At 56.1% G+C, this 19324-nt stretch overlaps 2 protein-coding genes across 4 annotated transcripts in view; both read right to left on the bottom strand.

Annotated features, from left to right (window-relative positions):
• LLGL2 (LLGL scribble cell polarity complex component 2) overlaps nucleotides 1-10176 on the bottom strand; it is a 34716-nt gene extending 24540 nt beyond the window's left edge. Inside the window, exon 1 of one of the 3 annotated variants that reach the window (XM_053892392.1) lies at nucleotides 9976-10163. The gene's annotated coding sequence lies outside the window, so the exon portion shown is untranslated. Of the gene's footprint in view, nucleotides 1-9975 lie in introns of all 3 variants that reach the window. The other 2 variants (XM_053892389.1, XM_019466230.2) reach the window with 2 other exon arrangements.
• A 1081-nt stretch (nucleotides 10177-11257) lies between these two features.
• TSEN54 (tRNA splicing endonuclease subunit 54) lies at nucleotides 11258-18577 on the bottom strand. Its single transcript, XM_019466232.2, has 11 exons — nucleotides 18448-18577; nucleotides 18158-18322; nucleotides 17993-18056; nucleotides 17826-17909; nucleotides 17405-17503; nucleotides 16330-16382; nucleotides 14730-14831; nucleotides 13868-14511; nucleotides 12740-12800; nucleotides 12271-12387; nucleotides 11258-11755 (listed from the first exon to the last, which is right to left on the bottom strand). The coding sequence occupies exons 1-11, from the start codon at nucleotides 18495-18497 to the stop codon at nucleotides 11605-11607; spliced, it is 1590 nt and encodes a 529-aa protein (XP_019321777.1). The 5' UTR covers nucleotides 18498-18577; the 3' UTR covers nucleotides 11258-11604.
• Between the last annotated feature and the right edge of the window lie 747 nt (nucleotides 18578-19324).

The following is a 19324-nucleotide window of genomic DNA, read 5'->3' on the forward strand; positions in this document are numbered from 1 at the left end:
TGGCTTCTCAGGAGGTGACAAAAATTAACCATCAGGCCAGGGCTTTGCATATGAAAGGACCCTGTGTGGTCCAAGACTGGGGGCTCCCTCCAAGGCAAGTGCTTGGCAGAGGGGGGCGGCGGTGGTGGTCTTCTGGCAGAGCAACCAAGGGCTGGCTATGCTGGGAGGGGTCACCCCACTTGGCATAGACACACATCCTGGGGCAATCCAAACACCACCCCGGCTGGGAACAGGTAAAGACCAGCCCCTGAGGGCCATCACCTTCTGGGGCACCACAAAGACCGCCACTTGCAGGAGGGGGTGGGGTGGATGTGAGAGGTTTGGGCCTTTTCACATTTTGGGGAAGCCAGGGCAGAATGGGGTGCCCCCCTTCCCTACGGCACCGCAGGTAGCCGGGAAACTGCCAGGTGCCCACGGGACCCGAGGCCCAGAGCAGGTCAGGGAAGAAACATAGGTAAGTCCTGGAGGCTCTGGGGACCGAGCGTGAAAACACTGCTGGGCCTCCCGGACAAACAGCTGAGCCTCGGCCCCGCATTCCAGCTGTGGGGGAGGGCGGCACAAGCTCATAAATCAGCACCAGCTCCGCTCCGGGCTCCTGGGGGCGTCCGCTCTCCCTGCCTGGGCCTAGGTCACTGGGTCAGAAGCCAGAGGAAGCTGGGAGCGGTGCCCTGGAGGAGGAGAGGGGCCTGTAGACTCCAGGGAGAGGCTGCTTTGGGCTCTGCCCTGAAGGATCCATGCTGGCTGTGGGGTCAGGACCAGAGGGCACAGGGCCACCTGTGCCAAGGACCCACACAGGCTCGAGGGTGACATGGCACAGACCCAGGGGGACGAGGTGCAGGGAGGAGGGAGGCAGACAGGATGTGGAGACTGGTGGGAGATGGTTGCCATACCATCCACCCAAATGCCCCTCAGAACATCTGCTGCATACCAGGCGCTATACCAGACTCCTACGTGTTATTTTTATTACTTTTTAAACAGTTCGCTCAAGTAATCCCTGCTTACTGTAAAACAAAACAACAACAACAACAAAAAAAACAACCCAGAGGAGAAAATCCTCCCGAAATCCCACTACTCGTAGGCACAGTGGCATGTCGGTACATGTCCTGACCCTTCCTTTCCTTTGCACTTTTGTACAAGGTACACCTAAACCTCATTCCGGATGTTTGTTCACCCTCCACGAGCCCCCCTGAAGTTGAGTGGAATATCTCCACTTGGCAGACAAGGGAATGAAGACCACAGAGGGTGGGGAGCTTCAAGGGCACTGAGGAGAAACCAGCAGAACTTGGATTTGCCCCCAGGTCTGGCACACTCCAAATCTAAGGACTCTGGGAGGCAGGGAAGGATGGATGCGACAGGACAGAGGGTGCCTAATTACATCCCTGCAATTAAAAGGCACGGCCACATGCAGACACACACACTCCCACGTGCCTTCAGCTCAGAGCCAACCATGCAGGCGGGGGCTTGGGGCCTGGTCGCTGCTTGTGAGGTGCTGGCGAGGTGCCACCTGCTCCACAGTGGGCTGGGACCTCAAGGAAGGGGGCAGGTGAGGCGGGGGGAGCCAGGACCAAGACCAACAGCCACGTCTGTTCCTCACTCCAGCCAACCCCTCAACGTTGCTCCCAACGCAGAAATAACTGCCCAGGTCAAGGCATAAAAAGCGCACCCCTTCTTGAAAGGGAACAGGTCTGGGACTGGCTGGATTTACACCTCCAGGCAAACCCTCAGCTCCCCTCACCCCCGATTAGCGGGTTCTCCAGAGAGAAGCTTCAGGAACCCAGACCTGGAGCTTCATGGTATGGGAACAGACCCTACCTACTCAGCCCACACTCCTGGGTGGCGGGAAACGGGGGGGGGGGGGGGGGGTGGTGCGTAAGGGAAAGAGCCAGGGCTTGGTACCAACAGCCAGGGCTCAACCACCATAGCTTAGCCCCTCCAAGCTGGGTGGCCTCCCAAGGTAGCTTCTCCAGGCCCAGCGAGCTCATCTGCAAAGGGGGATGCACCGGTCTGCTGGCAGGGAGCAGGCATTGTCCTAGGGCTGGGGACACAACAGTGACAAAGACAGACATGATCCTTTATGTCACCAAGTTGATATCTTTGCAGGGGAGACCGTGATGACTCACAAGTTCACAAATCAGTCAGCGGGACAGTTTCAGATAGAGAGCAGGGCCAACAAGGAAACGAAGGAAGGGGACAAGACAGAGTGACCAGGGTGTGGTGGTTGGAAGGACTCAGTGAATGTTCCCGCGTCTGGGTCCGTGGGTTTGCTGTTCCTTCTGCCATGGGATGCTTTTCCTCCAGATAGCCCATAGCCCACCCGCTCCCTCCCCTCTACTTAAATGTCCCTTTTTGGACATTCTCTTCCCAGCTTTGCTTTGCTCCTTAGCACTGGTCACAGTAAAACAGTCTCCCTACTAATCTTGTTTGTTATCCGGGCAGCCCTCCACAAGGATGAGCCTTCTCATTCTCACTCAGGACTTCTGCCCTCTTTTTCACTGCAGCGCCCCTGCTAAATTGAACGAGCAGAGGTGGAAACGTCTCCACCCAGACCTGAATGATAGGAAGTGGTCAGCCGTGGTAAGGTGCAGGGCGTGTCAGGGGAACGGAACAAGCTTGCATCTTCCAGGAGGATGAAGACAAGCACAGGGGCTGAGTACCGGCAACAGGAGAGATGAAGTGGGTCAGAAAGGGGAGCCTGGCGGGCCACCGAGGAGAGTCTCAGTCCTAGTTCACTGGGAGCCGGCTGACAGTCCTGGGCAGGGTCTGCCTTGGTCTGCCCTTCCCCACCCCACGTGGCCCTGTGTTGGCCAACCCATCTGCTCAGCCCCCCACCCCAAGCTCCATCCACTATGGTCTCCATGTGTGCTTTCATCTGAAATAACCTTCGTGTCCCTCGTGCAACACATCAAAAATCATCTAAAAAGCGTTTTCTGAACCCATCTTGACCATTCTCCCCCTCCGCCCTGAAGGCTTGACCACACGTTATGCTAAAACGATCCCTAAAACCACCATGGACAAGGGCATCCATTTAGCTCCTCAAATGTTCTCCCCAGCCTTGTGCTGGTCATTAAGCTCTCAGGGAAAATCAGGAGCCACCTAAGGGGCTGACAACGGGGAGCGGGTGAAGTGTGCTCAGCACCACGATGGAAGGCGTGTAGTCAGTAAGGGGCAGAAGACAGTGGACATGGAAACGTGCACACGATGTACCCGAGAGCCAGGTAGACTCTTAAAAATATTTACGTAAGTAGACAACACACTGGCAGGGTTATGGGATTAGTGGAGATTTTTTTTCTTCTTTTGGTTTATCTGCCTCCCAGGCAGGGCAGTTAAGAGGATCACATGTGAGAAGGGGCGAAGGCCCAGATTGTGGTCAGGTATGAGGGGGCCCCTAAGCTCACAGGAGGCACTCAGTGCCATTGGTGGGATCACTCCTGCTCTCTTGGGGGCTGGGCTCCTCTCCAGCCATGTTAACCTGAACAGGGGAGAAGAGAGAGGCGGGTGGGACCAGCTGGATGACCTTGGGCTTCTGGGTCCCAGGACCTGGGGGTGAAGGACGTTACTACTTTACAGGCCACGCCCAACGGGGAGGCCAAGAAGAGACTGAGGCAGTCACTGGAGACGTGTAAGAAGCTCTGAGTGTCCTCCTGGCTCCCTGCACCAGGGCCGCCACATGGCCAGAGCATAACCCCGGAGAGGGGGCTTTGTGAGGAGAAACACCTCCATCCCCTGAACTCCTAAAGACTGCCCAGCCTCAGTGTCAGTTCCTGCCTGTCGCCCTCTCTGTCCTTGACGGCACTAAACTCCAAGCATCCCTCCTGGCTCTGCCCCCTGTTCCACTGGGTGCGGGCACTCAGGCTTTGGGGCTGGGCCATGTGAAGCTTGCTGACTGATGGCTGAGCTGTGTGGGTTGGGGGGCGGGGGCTGATTCTTACCCATTTTCCACACAGGTCTCTGCCTCATGTGTGGAACCAGCCTGTGAGTTCCCTGTGGGCAGCTGACCTGGTGATTCCCTTCCTTCCCTTCCTGCTGCTCAAATCACCCAACACTGCCACCAGCCATGAAACATGCCAGAGGCCAGGACTGGCCTCCCCACACCTGATGCACACCCTAGAAAAGACAGGAGAGTGGTCTCTTTGGCAAATCACACCCCGGCTTCCCTTTCCATCCTTGGGGGAGACGCCACCGTTGAGATGCATATGAACCCTGCATCTCAGGACCTCAGTAAAGAGACCAGGAGAGGCAGAGACAAAATAACCGAATGGGGCAGGCTTGTCTTGGCCCCTATCTCTAAGCAGATCTGATTGTGCTCGCAGGGAGGAAAAAGGGGGTCCCAGCCCAGACTGCTCACCCCACACAGGTGCCATTTGCCCAGAGGCAGAGGCTTGGCCAAGCTAAGCCCGTCTGTCACGAACATGTGAGATGGGACCTGAGAAGGTCCCTCAACAGCCTGGTCAGCTCCAGTGATCTGCCAGGAGAGGCTATGCCCAGGGGCAGGGCTCTGGACACCTAGGCCCAAGGGAAAGAAGGCCCCGGTAGCCACACTCAGCACCTGGCTGAGTTCCCCATCTCCAGGAGCACAAACAGCATGAGCTGGAGTCCCAAGCTCTTCTCTCCTTTCCCCTTTGTCTGCGCTCCCCACAGCCCCCTGCTGCTGCAGAGGCTACCCTTCCTTCCCCACGAGGGCGACAATGACATCCTGTGTGAGGCCCGCGTGTGGCTGTGTCTTTCCGTCTGCCGGGTGTGAGTAAACCTCCTACCAAGGGGAGCGGTGGGGCAGGGCTCTCACCGACTGGGGCAGTTGTCTGTGCCAACTGAGATACCCAAGGCTGCTTTGCCGGCGTCCGTGTTGCCCAGGGAAACCCAATCTCCCAGAGGCACCAGACAGTGCCCTGGCCAGCAGCTTAGCAACCACACCTTGGCTGAAAGGGCGCGGGGCTAGGTGGGAGGTGGGACTAAGGAGAACACCCAGAGAGGGGACAGAAACCAGAGGGTTGTCACTGCTGGTGTTAGGTAATAACAAGGATCGAGACCCAAACCGTGGCCAGATACCATCGGAAGTACTCCACCTGCATCATCACATGTAACTCTATCACTTATGGAATAACCCATTCGGAGAGATATCAAACCCAAGCAGTTAGTGAGAGTACCAGCCCCAATCTGAACTCCAACCTGACTGCACCACTCTCTGTCTGCCAAGTTCAGAGCCCTCGTACAGGGCAAAGCCTGGATGGGACAACCTGGGTCAGTGGCCAGAGCCTCCCCGGCTGGGCCCAGAGCAGTCGCAACCCCCAACCCCATCCTAAGGAGCCACAGGCCAATCCCACAATCCTGGGAGGGCCTTCCTGCCGCGCCCAGGGCTCCTCCTAGAGGGTTTCCCTCCCGGAGGATGGGGTGGGAAGTCGAAATGCATGCATTCCCTGAACACATCCCCGTTCTGGAGGCCTCAGTCCCTTTCTGCAACCCAACATCAGACTTTCTCCAAGGAAGTGACAGACTGGAGTTGGCCAAGCCTGAGGAGGAAAGCCATTCTGGGAGGAGGTGGACAGCCATTCTGGGGTGGGAGGTGGCCTGCCTTATCCTCTCAGGCCCCATTCCACAGCCTCCTGCTTGCCTCAAACCTTGAACAGCTGACCCAAGGAGGTTCCAAGAGAGGTCGGCTCCAGGAGAAAGGGACAACGCCTGTCCTGTCCATGGCTGGATCCCCAGTGCTCAGTGCCCACCATGGAAGACGCTCCGATGTTATTTGAAGAACTCCCTCACCTCCTGCAAGTCTGTGCTCAAACGGGCGCCCTCGCTACCTCTCCAAGTTGCAACCCACCCCCCCACCCCAGTGGTCCCAATCCCCTACTTTTGTTCTTATTCTAAATAATTCGAATCAACTTTTAACACTTACTTTATTACTTATGCTCGTTTTCTGTCACTCACGCTCCCCACCCTTTACAACGTGAGTCCTGGGATGGCAGAGATCTCTGTTTTGTGTAAGGTTAATGGCTGGTGTCTAAACCACTCTGGGCACGTAGAGGCACCAGTAGATACTTATTACCTGAATGAGTAAACAGCTAGGACTGAATAGAGATCAACAAGGCAAAGGTCTTCTCTAGTTGGGAACCACTGACCCCAAGGAGTACTGGGTCCCACAGGGTCCCTCAGGGAACTTCCCCACCCTGTTCTCGAGTCTCTGGGCCAAGGCCAGGGTCATGTAGACATCATGCTTGGCACCCTGCTGGAGATACCTTTGTGGGCCCTGCCTCAGACCAAGGCTCCAAGACACCCCGCAAGGAGGCTCCAAGAATAATATTATTTGCTAGAATCGAGTAGTCCTGTGCCCAGATGTCCCTCTCATCAAACCCTGGGAACACTGAGTCAGGTGTCTTGAGAGAAGGCTCTAGTCTCTGCTGAATTCCTTAAGGGTAGAGTCAGGTACCTAGCAGCTTCCCTGTCCCCACGCCCAGAGGAGCCTCTCCTAGCTCAAGAATTCACTGTGGTTCCTGGGAAGGGGAAGGAGTAGGGTGACTCTTCAAAGTACCAGTTTCCTCTGAGAGGCAGGGCGGGGAAGGAAGGTCACCTCAAAGGGAGCTGAGCAGAGCCCCACGGTGCCAGGGCACAGGGAAGGGAGGGTGTCCCGGGGAACCCTGGGAGCCAAAGCTGGAGAAGTGCAAAAGAGCAAGCCGTACCGATGGCCCCCGGGGGACACCCCTCTCCTGCCCCATACCCTCCTCCTCCCTGAAGACTGCTCCTGGGAAGGGGAAAACAGAGTTGCCAAACAGACCTGGCATGCCTCGACCCAGGAGGAGCCCTGATTGTGATATCGCCTGGGTGAGATAAGAAGCTTCTCGGTGCTGAGTACTCAGAAGGAAGTCCAGGCGGCCAGTGCCGCTCACGGCAGCCAACCCAGGAGCAGGGACCGTGGGCCTCTTGGGCCTCCACTCAGGTGTCTCAACAGCTGCCCCTCACACTTCTGGAAGGACCAGGAAGGCTGGGGAACCCCACAGGTTTCCAGAGACTCTTGCCCGGTATGCTCAATGCAGACGGGATAGGAGGGTGGGGGCGTGTTACAGACTGTAGGAGCTCCACACTTTCTAGCTCCAGGTACCACTTCCTCTATGGGGGGAGGGGGGAGGGAACTGGGGGGGGGTTGGGAGTGGGGGACAGACACAGAGACTTGGGGCCAGGAGCCAGAAGGACACCCCTTTCCTAAACGAAGTTGAAAGAAAGCACCATGGAGTTAAAGCTCCTTAAGGACAACAGAGCAACACAAGAATGTGATTGATCCCCCTCCACCTCCAACGGGGTATACAGCCAAGCCCTCTGCTGAGCAAAAAGATTAGATTGTATACCCTCTTCCTCCCAGGAAAGGCCCCCAGCTGGGGTCTGGCTACCATGCCTCACTTCTGGCTTTTCCAGGAAGCAGGGGGAAGTACCAAGGGCCACAGAAACGCAAGGTGAGAAGTTAGAAGAGGCCACTGTCCTCTCCCTCTGCCTCCCTAGTTTCAAGGAACAATATTTGCTTTTTAAAAGTTCTGACTTCCAGAGGCTTTCAAAAATCAGGATCTCTTGGGGCGCCTGGGTGGCTAAGCGTCTGACTTTGGCTCACATCATGATTTCATGGTTCATGGGTTTGGGCCCTGTGTTGGGGTCTATGCTGACAGCTCAGAGCCTGGAGCCTGCTCCGGATTCTGTGTCTTCCTCTCTCTCTGCCCCTTCCTGTCTCTCAAAAATGAATAAATGTTAAAAGAAAATGTAAAGAAATAAAATAAAATATTTAAAAAAAAATCAGGACTTCTCAGCTGACGTCTGGACAAAGAAGCCGAATCCCCTCACAACTCATCAAGCATGTCCAAAAGGCTCAGGAGTCTGCCCGGAGGCCCACAGGTGACGCTTTTTATGCTTTATGGGGGAATTTAAGCAGCTCACACACACCCCCATGCCTGCTATAAACCAGGCCACGCGTGTTCGTGACATTTTTTTCATTCTCCTGTCAACAAGCCTCGCTGGGGCGTGGCATGGTTAAGTGACTGAGCCAAGATTATGTATATGTAGCAAGAAATCAGCAAGGCATGATCCAAAACTACACCTGCTGTCCAGAAAGACACTAAAACTTAACACCATGTTTAAGGAAAAAGACTGTGAGGCAAGAGGGAGTTATGCCTCTTATTTCACACTTTCTGAGATAAGACGAGATCGGGCGCTATGTCCGTAGACTATTTTACACTTTCTAAAACATTTTACTTTCCCCACAATGGGCTCCTACTGCTTTTTGTTTTTTAAATTTTTTGTTTAGCGTTTATTCATTTTTGAGAGACAGAGCACAAGAGAGGGAGGAGCAGAGAGAGAGGGAGACACAGAATCTGAAACAGGCTCCAGGCTCTGAGCTGTCAGCACAGATTCCAATGTGGGGCTCGAACCCACTGACCGCGAGATCATGACCTGAACTGAAGTCGGACGCTTAACCGACTCAGCCACCCAGGTGTCCCAGGCTCCTACTGCCTTTTTAATTTTTTAAACTAACCGTTCATCTGGGATTACGGGCCTTTTTATTCTTTTAATGCCATTGTATTCAAAAGTTCCTAAGTGCTAAATTATGAAGTTATTGAAATTGTATCATTTTGCCACCAAAGGGGACACTCCATTGACTCAAGGAACAGTAGGGCAGCAGGCTGACCTCAGACACTGGCAACACTGTCCATCGGCCCCCACAGAGATTGGCCTAGTCTAACTTTGGAGAAGAGGAGTGAGCAGTGGTCAGAGCCCCCAGAGCTGGGTTAGAGCCTTGACTGCCATAGGTAAGCACTGTGGGCAGATCACTTAAGAAAACCAGATAAGATAAAGAAGTAGGACCATGTGTCCGAGGACCCTTCCCAATGCCTCAGCTCACACAGACACAGACTGTCTTCCTGGAAAGCCCTTGTGACCCCGGGTTGGGCCACAGCTCTTCTAGACTACCCCTTCATTCTTCCCACCTGGGGGTTCCCGTATCCCTGACATTCATTCCCTCCCAGCTCCCCTCCCTGTTCACAATCCCCTCTGCGGCCTGACAGGACTTTGAGTTGTAAACTCTGCGTAAGATCCCAAGAGCCCCGGTTCAGACGCCCTGCATCTGGCACATGATCCCCACGGGAAGGGGCCCGGAGTCCAAGGCCCGCCGCCTCACCCAAAGCTCCTCGTATCTCAGGTGAGAGCCCGAGGGGGCCACGCCACGGTTCTCCCGGTTAGTCAGTTCTCACCGCCAAAGCTGCGCGTGTGTACAAAGTGTCCAGCGGGGGCAAACCGAGAGCACACTTTGCACGCTTTGGCAAGACCATATTTTTCACTCCTCACCAAGTCCCGACGTATCGCAACGCAACCCCACCCGCGTCGTTGTGGAAAACCTACTGGATCTCCAAACGTTCCCTTAAAGGTGTCCAAAGCCGCCAGACGCGGAGAAAGGCCCAGAGACCGAAGTCCCTCCCGCGGGCTTCCTGCGTCCGGGGATTAGGAGGCACAAAGGGCCGGCCGGGAGTGGGCCCAGATGGCAGGGGCAGGGACTAAGCCGCCGAGGTAACGTGCTCCGGCCGCTGCTCGAAGACAGCGGGCTACCTGAGACGCGCGTCGCCGGCCTCCTGGGCCAGGCGCCTTGCACGTGGGGCCCAAGGCCCGGGGATCCCACCCCCGCCGGCGGTGACCTCCTGCACTCACAGCCCGGCCGGGCACTTGTTTCCCCGCTTCCCCAAGCCAACGCTACTGGGCAATTCCAAAGCTCAAATCGGGGAAACGCACGCGGCTCAGGCAGGAAAAAGTTCCCAGCCGCAATTCCTACAGGTGTCTTTCTCCCAGACGAACGGAGCCACGGGATCCAGGGCTAGGCGAGCGGACCTGTACAGCTCTCCCCGCCCCGCTCCGCGGAACCAGGGGTCCCGGCCCTCCCCAGCCTTCCCGCCCCGAGTGGAGGGCGCCCCGAGGGGGCGGGCCCGGCTAGGTGCTTCCGGGCCCGCGCCTCACCTGGAGCCCCAGGCCGGCCCCCGCCCGAGGCCTCGGCGTCCCACGGCTCCCGCCGCCGGCTCCGCTCACTCCGCCGCCGGCCCACGGGCTGCTGGGCGGCCGTCTCCTTCCTGCTCACCTCCGGCGCGGCGAGCAGGGGGCGGAGCCGCTGCTATTTACATAAAGGGCGAGCCGGGAGGGCTTGCGGGGCCGCGAGCGCCGGGCCCCAGCGGCCCGCCCCCGGGACTGGCCCCGCCCCCTGCATTTCTGCGCCGACGGGGCGGGAGTGCAGCGAGGGCGCCCTCGGGAGGCGGGCGGTGGCCGCTCTCTGGCCAATCCACGTCCCGGGGGAAGGCGGGGGGCGGGACCGCGGCCCGCGTGAATATGCACGAGGCGTTGCCGGCCCGCCCCCCGGCCTCACCTGCGTTCACCTGGACTCACGACGCACGCCGCGCCCAGTGTCCTGCCGCGTCCGGGAGGAGGAAATAGTCCCTGGGACGCGCCGGTGTCCTAGCCACCTCCCAGGCGGGGCCGCAGAAAGGAACCGTCCCTCCCCCACGCCGGCCCTAAGCGGCTGCGGGAGGGGCGTAGCCAGGCCGGCTCTTCCCGAGAACACCCAGCCCACTCAGAGCCGGTGACCCGCGGACAGGAGGCCAGTTTTCGGGGCCCTAGAGCGTGGTGGCCCGGGGACTGGGGTGTCGCCGCGAGGCGCCTCCTCTCGGAGCGGGCCCCAAGCCTGGACCCCCGTCTTCTGAGTTGCTGCTGAGGCAGGACGGTGTCCGATGCCCCAAGGGACAGACAGCAACATTGACCAGAGTTTTTAGCACAAAGGGGGAGCGGGTTGGAGCGAGGAGGGGCGAACGGAGGGGCGCGGAGGCCCGGGACACGAATGGCACGCTCCACACACAGCACGACTCGAAGCCGCCAGGGTTCAAGCCACATGGATATGGTGCCTCTCCACCGCCCTTCTGCCCAGATGTGGCTGCATTCAGGGAAGGCCCCATCGAGGCCAGCCTCCCTCTACGGACTGCCATGCAGTAAGCCGAAAAGACTAGGTCTGTGACTTCCCGTCCCCTGGTTGCACAGGCCCTGACAAAGGTGCGCGGTGGCGTTCTTGCCCTCCTGAGTATTTCTCTTTGCTTCCGCACCAGAGAAGCCCTCGCTCTCTGTGGGTCTGCAAAGCAGAGGTGAGAGCCTTGGGGGATAGCTCCCACAGACCACAGGATGGAGGGAGAGGGAGTGTTGTTCTGCACTCCCAGGATCGGGCTGGGGACTTGTTCACTATCTCCAGTCACAGCAGAAAATGGATCTATTTTTTAATGGCTTTGGCTTTATCGCACGAAGCAGGCACCCTCTCATTTAAAGGCACAGAGTCCTCTCTTCTGCCCCACCCCGCTGGGTCTCTGAAATCTAGTCCTGAGTTCCAAGGGGATCACTGCAAGGCGGCGATCTCAGGCATGGGGCTATGGAAGCCAGGTAGGGGGAATGGCATCTTTCTCCTGCAAGCATCAGACACCCAGGGCCAAGGCCCAGACTAGCTCCTGAAGCTACAGGTCAGCGTCTGGGTATAGGAGGCAGCTGAGATGGTCCCTGAGAGTAGACAGTCCAGGTTCCCCAGGGCAGGTCCCAAGCCCTGCCAGAGCGGTGTGATCAGTGTTCCAGATCCCTGGGCAGCGTGAAATCCCTGAAGCTGTAGAAGGAGATGTCTCCATGATCCACCAGGGCAAAGATCAGAGGAACGTCCCCACTCTGGTAGGACAACCGCTTGAGGGTACAGAGATCTGGAACTGGCTCATCAAATCTGTAGGGATAAAGTTAGACTGAGACAGAGACATAGGCAACCATAAGCTTTGAGACCCAGCCCTCTGAGGCTGCCAGGGAAGGGAGATGGTAAGACAGGAGTTGGGGGTACAAGAAGTCTGGCGCTGGACTCTCCTGTCTGCAAACTGCATAGCTCTGGTAAGTTCTCCAAGAGCAACCCAGGGCCTTGGGTGGATAAGGGGGCTAGGAAAAGTAAGGTTCTCACCACTCTTAGCCTGTGAATCCCTCTGATTCATATCCCTCCTACTGGGTGAGCCCTGCACTAAATTGGCACAGGAGAGAGACTACCAAAAATGCCAGGAATAAGGGCTGAGGATTTGGGAAAGCTCCAGTTCCTGTAGTACTAACTGGCTGTGTGGCCCTGGGTCAGTCACAGCTCTCTGGACCTCTGGTTTCTTTCAGATTGCCAGACTGCCCAGGGACATGGAGAGGACGTCCACTTGGTTTACAAGAGAACTGGCAGTAACCTGAGGGTAGGGCTCAATGGTCTCATACCCACTAATGCACATCCGGGCGTAGGGCTTGCCAGGGTTATTCTTTCGGAATGTGGCCACAGCATCAGCCTGGTAAATGTCAAAGCTGATCTCCAAGCCTCCAGACTTCTCCAGCAACCTGGAGACAGAGTGAGAAACCTTAAGAAACAGGGAATCTCCTACTCCTCCCCCTTTCCTTCCCATGCCATGCTTTTCCTCCTCCAGTTCCAGGAAGAGGCCTCCTCCAGGGGGAACTGAGGGCCTGCTGTGAGGTGCCACTTAGGCAGAGGGAGGCTCAGCTGCCTATCTCAACCCTCGGGCTAAATCTACCTCTTGCCACTCATCCCTCCCTCTCCCCTAGAATATCAGCCAGGCTAAGGGTCCCTGGAATGATCCCCCAGCTCATGCGCAACTTTAGGAGTCAAATCCCAGCTGCCAACTCCTGCTGGCAGCCAAGGTGCTATGGAGACAGGCACTACCTGGAAACTCACCATGTACCTCCATCGGCGAGGTGTGTGGTCTGCAGCACAGAGATCTGTTGAAGCACTGTGGCTGTAAGGACATAAGGTCAAAATAAGATGTTGGAGGGGCGCCTGGGTGGCTCAGTTGGTTAAACGTCTGACTTCAGCTCAGGTCATGATATCGCGGTTCATGATCTTGAGCCCCACATTGGGCTCTGTGCTGACAGCTCAGAGCCCGGAGCCTGCTTCAGATTCTGTATGTCCCTCTCTCTCTGCCCCTCCCCTGCTTGCACACATTTTCTCTCTCTCTCTTTCTAAATAAATAAATAGCCATTAAAAAAAAAAAAGAAAACAACGTGTTGGGGAGAGAAGTCCACCATCCACAGACTCCTCTGACATTTCTGAATGTGCCATCTAGTTTCCGATTGCCGGACTTAGATTTTTTTTTTTTAATTATAAGTATGTCTCATGCAATATTTGCAATATACTTATACTAAAAAAAAGTTAGCTGTTTATCTGAAAGTCAAATTGAACGCATCTGGCAAACCTAATCTAGTTACTTGGAATCTCCCATGTTCTTATAAAAGATCACAGTCTCCTGAATCTGTTAATATAGTTGTTGCCCTGTCAGTTCCCTATTTTTATCCTTCAAGTTTTTATTTAAATTCTAGTTCATTAACATATAGTGTAATATTGGCTTCAGGAGTCGAATTTAGTCATTCATCACTTATATACAACACCCAGTGCTTAGTTCCCTGTCCTTAAACATGCAGGGTATACACAGTAAGCCTTCCTTTTATTTGGCCAAGATGGCACCTCCTTGTTCTCCTCTAACAGAGCTGGGAGAACAGGGGACCACAGCTAGCTGGTGGCAGAGCCATCCACGTGCATCTTATTATTTTTAAGGCCCTAGTTGTAGTTTTCATTCCTCCTGGCCTCTCCCCGGACACAGACTTGCCATTTCCAAACCTTCCCACGTGGGTCCTTTTGCTGCTTTCCAGAACAGACTGTCCTTGTGGGTTCCACTCCACTGACAGCTCTCTCGGTCCCATCTTTCTTAAGCCTCAATTAGTCGTGGTCAATCCATACCCCCTTTCAAAGCGTTAGGATGCCTCAGCTGCCAGGGGCCTGTGGGGCTATGGCAGGGTGAGGGGGTACCTGGGGAGTCTGCCTGGCCAGGACTCAGCAAGGGGTGGACCGGCTGGTCCCACAGGTGTGCGGGGCGGCTCTGGCTCTTCTGCAGGTGCCTCCGCTGCAGCAGCTGCTTGTACTCCTGCCAGCTGGAGCAGCACTGCACCTCGGGATCTGCGTTTACATCTTCCCGGAAGCGTTGGGCCTCTGCTTGTTGCTCCCGTTCTCGCCTGGAGAGCTTCTCCTTCCTTTGGTTCAGCTTCTGGCACCAGGATTCAGCATCTGTCTCCCGCCCAGCGACGTTCGCTGGGAGCAGCTCTGGGGCTGGGGCCAGCAGGAGGGTGTGGCGGCTGTCTGAAGCCATGTTGGGGAAGGAAATCTGCTCAAAGTTCCAGCGTGGCTTACGAACCCCCTTGACACCATTCTCTACTTTGCCACTCTGCTGGCTGCACCCACCCCCCTCGTTGGCCAGGCCAGGCCAGGGCTCCAGGGCTCCCAAAAGCAGAGAGGGACCCGTTGGACCCTTTACAGGGCTTGACTCTTGAGGTTTCTCCTCTGGGCATCGGCTGTTCTGGTTGCAGGGAGGTGGGCTGGAGGTTGTCAGGCTCTCAGTTGTCTCATCCACCCCCTGTAGGGGATTCTCCAGGGCCTTGGCCTTCTTATTAATGGACCTGAGGGACGTGGGGAGGAAATCCAGCACATCTGCTCCTGATTGCTGAAGTGCACACGTCCCACGCACGCCTACTGCCTCCAGGGTCCTACGAGGGAGCCGCCCAAACCCAGCTCTTAAGACAATGCATTCTCCAGGGTTCCTAAAATGAGCATTCCCTCAACAGCTCCGCTCCCCAGAACTCCCTGGGGGGGTGTGTAGCCACATGGGGAGCATTACCGAGAGCTGGAGCTCCTCCTCTTCCTCTTGCCATTCCGATCCTCCAAGCACAGGGCACTGCCATCCAAGTTCAGCTGTCTCTCATAAGGGGACAGGATGGAGCTGTGGGGTTGAGAATTGGGTAGGCAACAGACCGACTTCCTCACTTTGGAGTTCCCAGTGGAATCTGTGAGGCACTGGCCCAGAGGAACAAGTCGGTGGGCCAGGGTCAAAGCCACACACCAGGGCAAAGGCCCTGGGCAGACCTGCAAGCGAGCTGAATGGGGGCAATCACAGGGCCTGCCCATGCATCTTTGCCCAGGCCTCTGGGTCTCACCAATGGCACCTCTGAACAGAGACTTATTGGAACCCGGGCTCCTGCAGAGCCAGCAATAAATGATTAATCACTGGTGAGAAAAATCAAGAGAACTAGAAAACTTGGAAAATACAGAAAGATAAAAATGAACAAAACCACAGATACCCCTGTAACACACATACTGTCTCCATATGTCTTTTTCTACAAAAAATGACATTGTACTAACATACTGCTATTTAGTCTTTTTTATACTTAAGAATATATATTACAGACACGGCCCCTTACCACTATAGCATTCTTCCCTGCCATGATTTTTTATGGCGCTAAGACTCCACTATCCAAATGGCACCCACCACTAGCACAAGGAGCCATTAAGGTTAAATTTAAATCCATGAAAACTAGACAAAAATTCAGTCCCACAGTTGCAAAGCCACATATATTGGATGGCATAGACATAGACTGTTTTTATCACCGTAGAAAGTTCTACCAGACAGTGCCGCTCTAAAGGATAAACTATAATTTGTGTGACCATGCCTTCCCGTTGAACTCACAGGATGTTTCCAAGTTCACCATTTTGCAAAGTGATGATGCTTCATGTAAGGTCCCCGCTAAATGCAAATTCTGTGGGGGCAGTGATTTTGCCTTTCTTCACCAATGAGCCGGGGCCTGGCACCCAGCAAGCGATCGACAAGTATTGTCAAATGACTGAACATTCTCGCAGGTGAACTTATGCACACATCTGTGACTATTTCCTTAGGATATATCCCACTTTCAGGAACGAAAGGACATGGCTGTCCCAGAGCTTTCGCGACGTACTGTGAATCAGCGAAGGCTGTACCAGTTTCCACTCTAAGGCTGATCATCTCTATGACTCTTAGCAATGCTGGGCTACTAAGGTGATGATCTTTAGAGGCCCCAGAAAGAAAGAACATCTAACTTGGCAAAAGGTATGTGAGACCCAACTCAACTGTTAATTCCTCACTTGGTCCTTCATTCAGGCACGCCCTCATCAAGTGTGCTCGCACCCCGATTAAGGCACTGCTCTGGTGCTACAGCTACATGCCAGGGACCTGTCGTGAGCTGCAAGTGTTCACTTGTTACCTGTGGAGCGAACAGGCTGAAGATGGGGCTCAATGTGATAGCCCGGGATAAGCTGAAATGACCCAGATTTGTCCCAACGCGCCTCTCAATAGAGCATTTCCAACAGAGCCCATGTCTCCAGCCAAGGAGAGGCCATTTTCCACTTTGGGGCTTGTCTACCAGGTCCCAGGATTAGAACAAATGGGAGATGGGATCGGGATTTACCTTGGTTGGAATCGTCGAACCACATAGCCCAGTCTCTTCAGGTGGCTGAAGACCTCAAAGAGAACAAGTAAAGATCAGATGTCCACTTTTGAAAGCACCAAATGGTTCCTCCAATCGGGAGCCATTCCCCACCCCCCTCCCCTGCCCCTCCTGCACACCCCGATTCCAAACCCTGGCATGGGTTGGACCATACTCCATTATACACACCCTCCCCAAACGAAGGTCTCAGTCTCTGAATTCCTGTCTCTTGCTTACCTTACTCTGGGCACAAATAACATTTAGCACTTTCTTGATTTAAATGTGGAATCCCCAAAAAACAATAGCTGATGAAGCAGGAAATGAACTACACCCTAGAACGTTATGATACCAAAGCTGTCCAGAGTGAAGCTCCTGACTACAACGGGAACAAGAAGGTGGCAAAGGTGGTAGACAGCCCACCCCCTCCCCCTGCCACTCAGCCCTACACCTCCACAGACAGGGGTACAGTAGGAGTGGTTTTTGGTAAAGAACCCCACGTCCATCCTTGTGTTCTAATGCCCGCATCAGAGAGATGTATACAGGAGTGCCCCCATCCTGCTTGATCTCTCAGCAGCCTTCACCACAGCCACCCACTTTGTCCTTCTCTCGGCCTCTATGATACCACCCCTCCTGGTTTTTCTCCTGGGCTGTCAGACACTCCTCAGTCCCTGTTTCTGGTTCTCTATCTCCCCCCACCCCCCCCCCCCGCCCCCACACCCCATCTCCTCACACTGGAGTGCTCCAGGTCTCAGACAGCTCTCTACTCTGGCTACACTCCCATACAGCCCTGTGGTTTTAAACACCGTCCATGTGCTCGTGATGTCCACATTTGTCTCTAGCCTTGGGTTGTTACCCTGCTCTGTCTTCTTCCTAGCCTTTGGTTCTGTGAAGTCAAATCGTTCAGTTGATTTGCTCACTTGTTACCCATTGCCACTAGGATGCAAGCATCATGAGAGCAGAGCCCTCACCTGTCCTGTCTAGAACCTCATGGGTACTTACAAATCCTCACTGACTGGGTGGATGGGTGACTCCTCTCCTGGGAGAGGGTGGCAGATACCTGGTATTGCAGGAAAGTCATGGTGTCCTCACTCAGCAGTAGCTGGTAGGCCTCCTGAATAGACAGTGGCAGGTCTTGGTGGAAAAGCTGGATGGAGCCCTGGAAGTGGGGTCAACAGCTCACCTTGTGGCTGTGGTGGCACGCCCAGTGGGGCAACTTCCAGGCTGGGATATATGGGCGCCCTCTCCCCTCCCCGCCCCCAGCATCACACAGCAAGAATATGGCCAACTGGGAAAGGAGGGCAGCACCACTGCTTTGGACTGGAATCCCTGTTCTCTACACGGTATTCTTGTCTCCGGCTCTGGAATTCAGGTTACAAGCTTCTTGAATACTCCGCTGCATCTACACTTTTTCTCCAATAAAAACGTCCTTTGGGTTCCTTGGTCCCAACCCTCCCTCACCCCCCAGGGGCCCCACTCACACACTCCAGCAGATATAAGGCCTCTTCGGGGTGAAGCCGCTGCCGGCCCTGCTCTGAGAAGCCCATGGTCTGCCAGAATTTACCCTGTGTAGGACCCAGAGCAAATGTCACAAAGGAGCCAGAAAGGCAGAGAAGGCAGGTCTCTCTCCCTGAGCCCGGCAGCTCACCGCTGGAGACTTCAATTCCACGAAGCCCTCTTCCGGTCTCCACTCGGCAGCCACCAAACTGCCCCTAGCGAAGAGTAGGGAGGAGTCGGTCTCAGTCCACCCGCGCAGTCTACGCGGTCCGGCCGCCCCGCCTGCCCCGGCCCCGCCCCGGCCCGTCCCCCTTACAGGCGCTCCACGCGCTCCTCCGCCAGCAGCTGCCACAGCTCCTCGCGGCACTGGCGCAGCCTCTCGGCCTGGGCCACCGAGCCGTCGGGGAGGAAGTCCTTGGGCCCATGCGAGCGCGGAGGCAGCTTCTGGGACCGCGAGCGGGCGGCGAGGAGCTCCCGGGCACTGGGGAAGGAAGGGACGTGGGGTCAGCGGCGCACAGTCAGGGCCGCCCGGTCCCGTCCCGGATTCCCGTCCCCCTTCCCCACGCCCTCGCCGCGTGACCCGCGCCTCCCTGAGCCAGAACGCACCTGAGCACGCGCCCGGCGGGAACCTCCACCTCGGCGGGCTCGGGCTCCATCGGGCCGAGGTCTGCGGCTGCGCGCGCACCGCCCTCGGCCCGCCCACCGCCTGATCTCCGCGGGGCCCTAGCGCCCGCGGATCCTGCCACCGCTGCGGGCTCAACCAACCGGCTTCCCACCTTCCTGTCTTACCGCTGCCAATAAACTTGTGCCTCGATTCCGGGGACAGAGAGATTGCAGGTTTCTGGATTTGTAGGAGCTCCTCTCCTCCCCAGCCCTGCCCTGGGCTCCTCTCTAGTAAAAATTGAGGAACCCGGCGTCTGAGAGTGTAGTATGGATAAATGAGTGATCTTCCCCTCCTTAGCCCTGGGACGCTTAGTCTCCACCACTCAGGCTGGACAAGGAGGGAAGAAAGGATTTAGAGAAGGGAGAGTTGTGGGTTCTCGCATTCCAGCCTCGTAGACTGGCCATCGTGGGCTGTCAGATGCGGTCTGGGTAGGTTCGGAGTTCCTTCTCGGTCTACCATTGGGTCCCTTCCGAGGGGTTCAGAAGCCGGGTTTCCAGGGCCGGGGGCGGGAGGAGCTGTCCGGCCCACGATGGTGCTGAAGCGCCACTCCGGCCCGTCATTAGCACCTCCTGGAGGCTGGGGTCCCTGCAACAGCCACCGTGCGCCTCTCCGACATGCTCCGCTAGGTGGCACCATTGCTCTAACCAGCGACTTTGAGTCGGCGACTCTGGCCGTGGGCGGAGGTCACCGTGGGAGTCCCAGTAGGGGCGAAGGGCGAAAAGGAAGGGGGCTTCCCAAGTGGGGTCCCCACATCTCGGTTTCTAGACCCCTTCACATAACGTCTTCCCTGCCACCCAGTCATAAGCAGGGCATCTCGCC

The sequence above is a fragment of the Panthera pardus genome, unplaced genomic scaffold (genome assembly GCF_024362965.1).
Source record: "Panthera pardus isolate Hobbes unplaced genomic scaffold, ASM2436296v1 HiC_scaffold_3, whole genome shotgun sequence".
Classification (NCBI taxonomy): domain Eukaryota; kingdom Metazoa; phylum Chordata; class Mammalia; order Carnivora; family Felidae; genus Panthera; species Panthera pardus.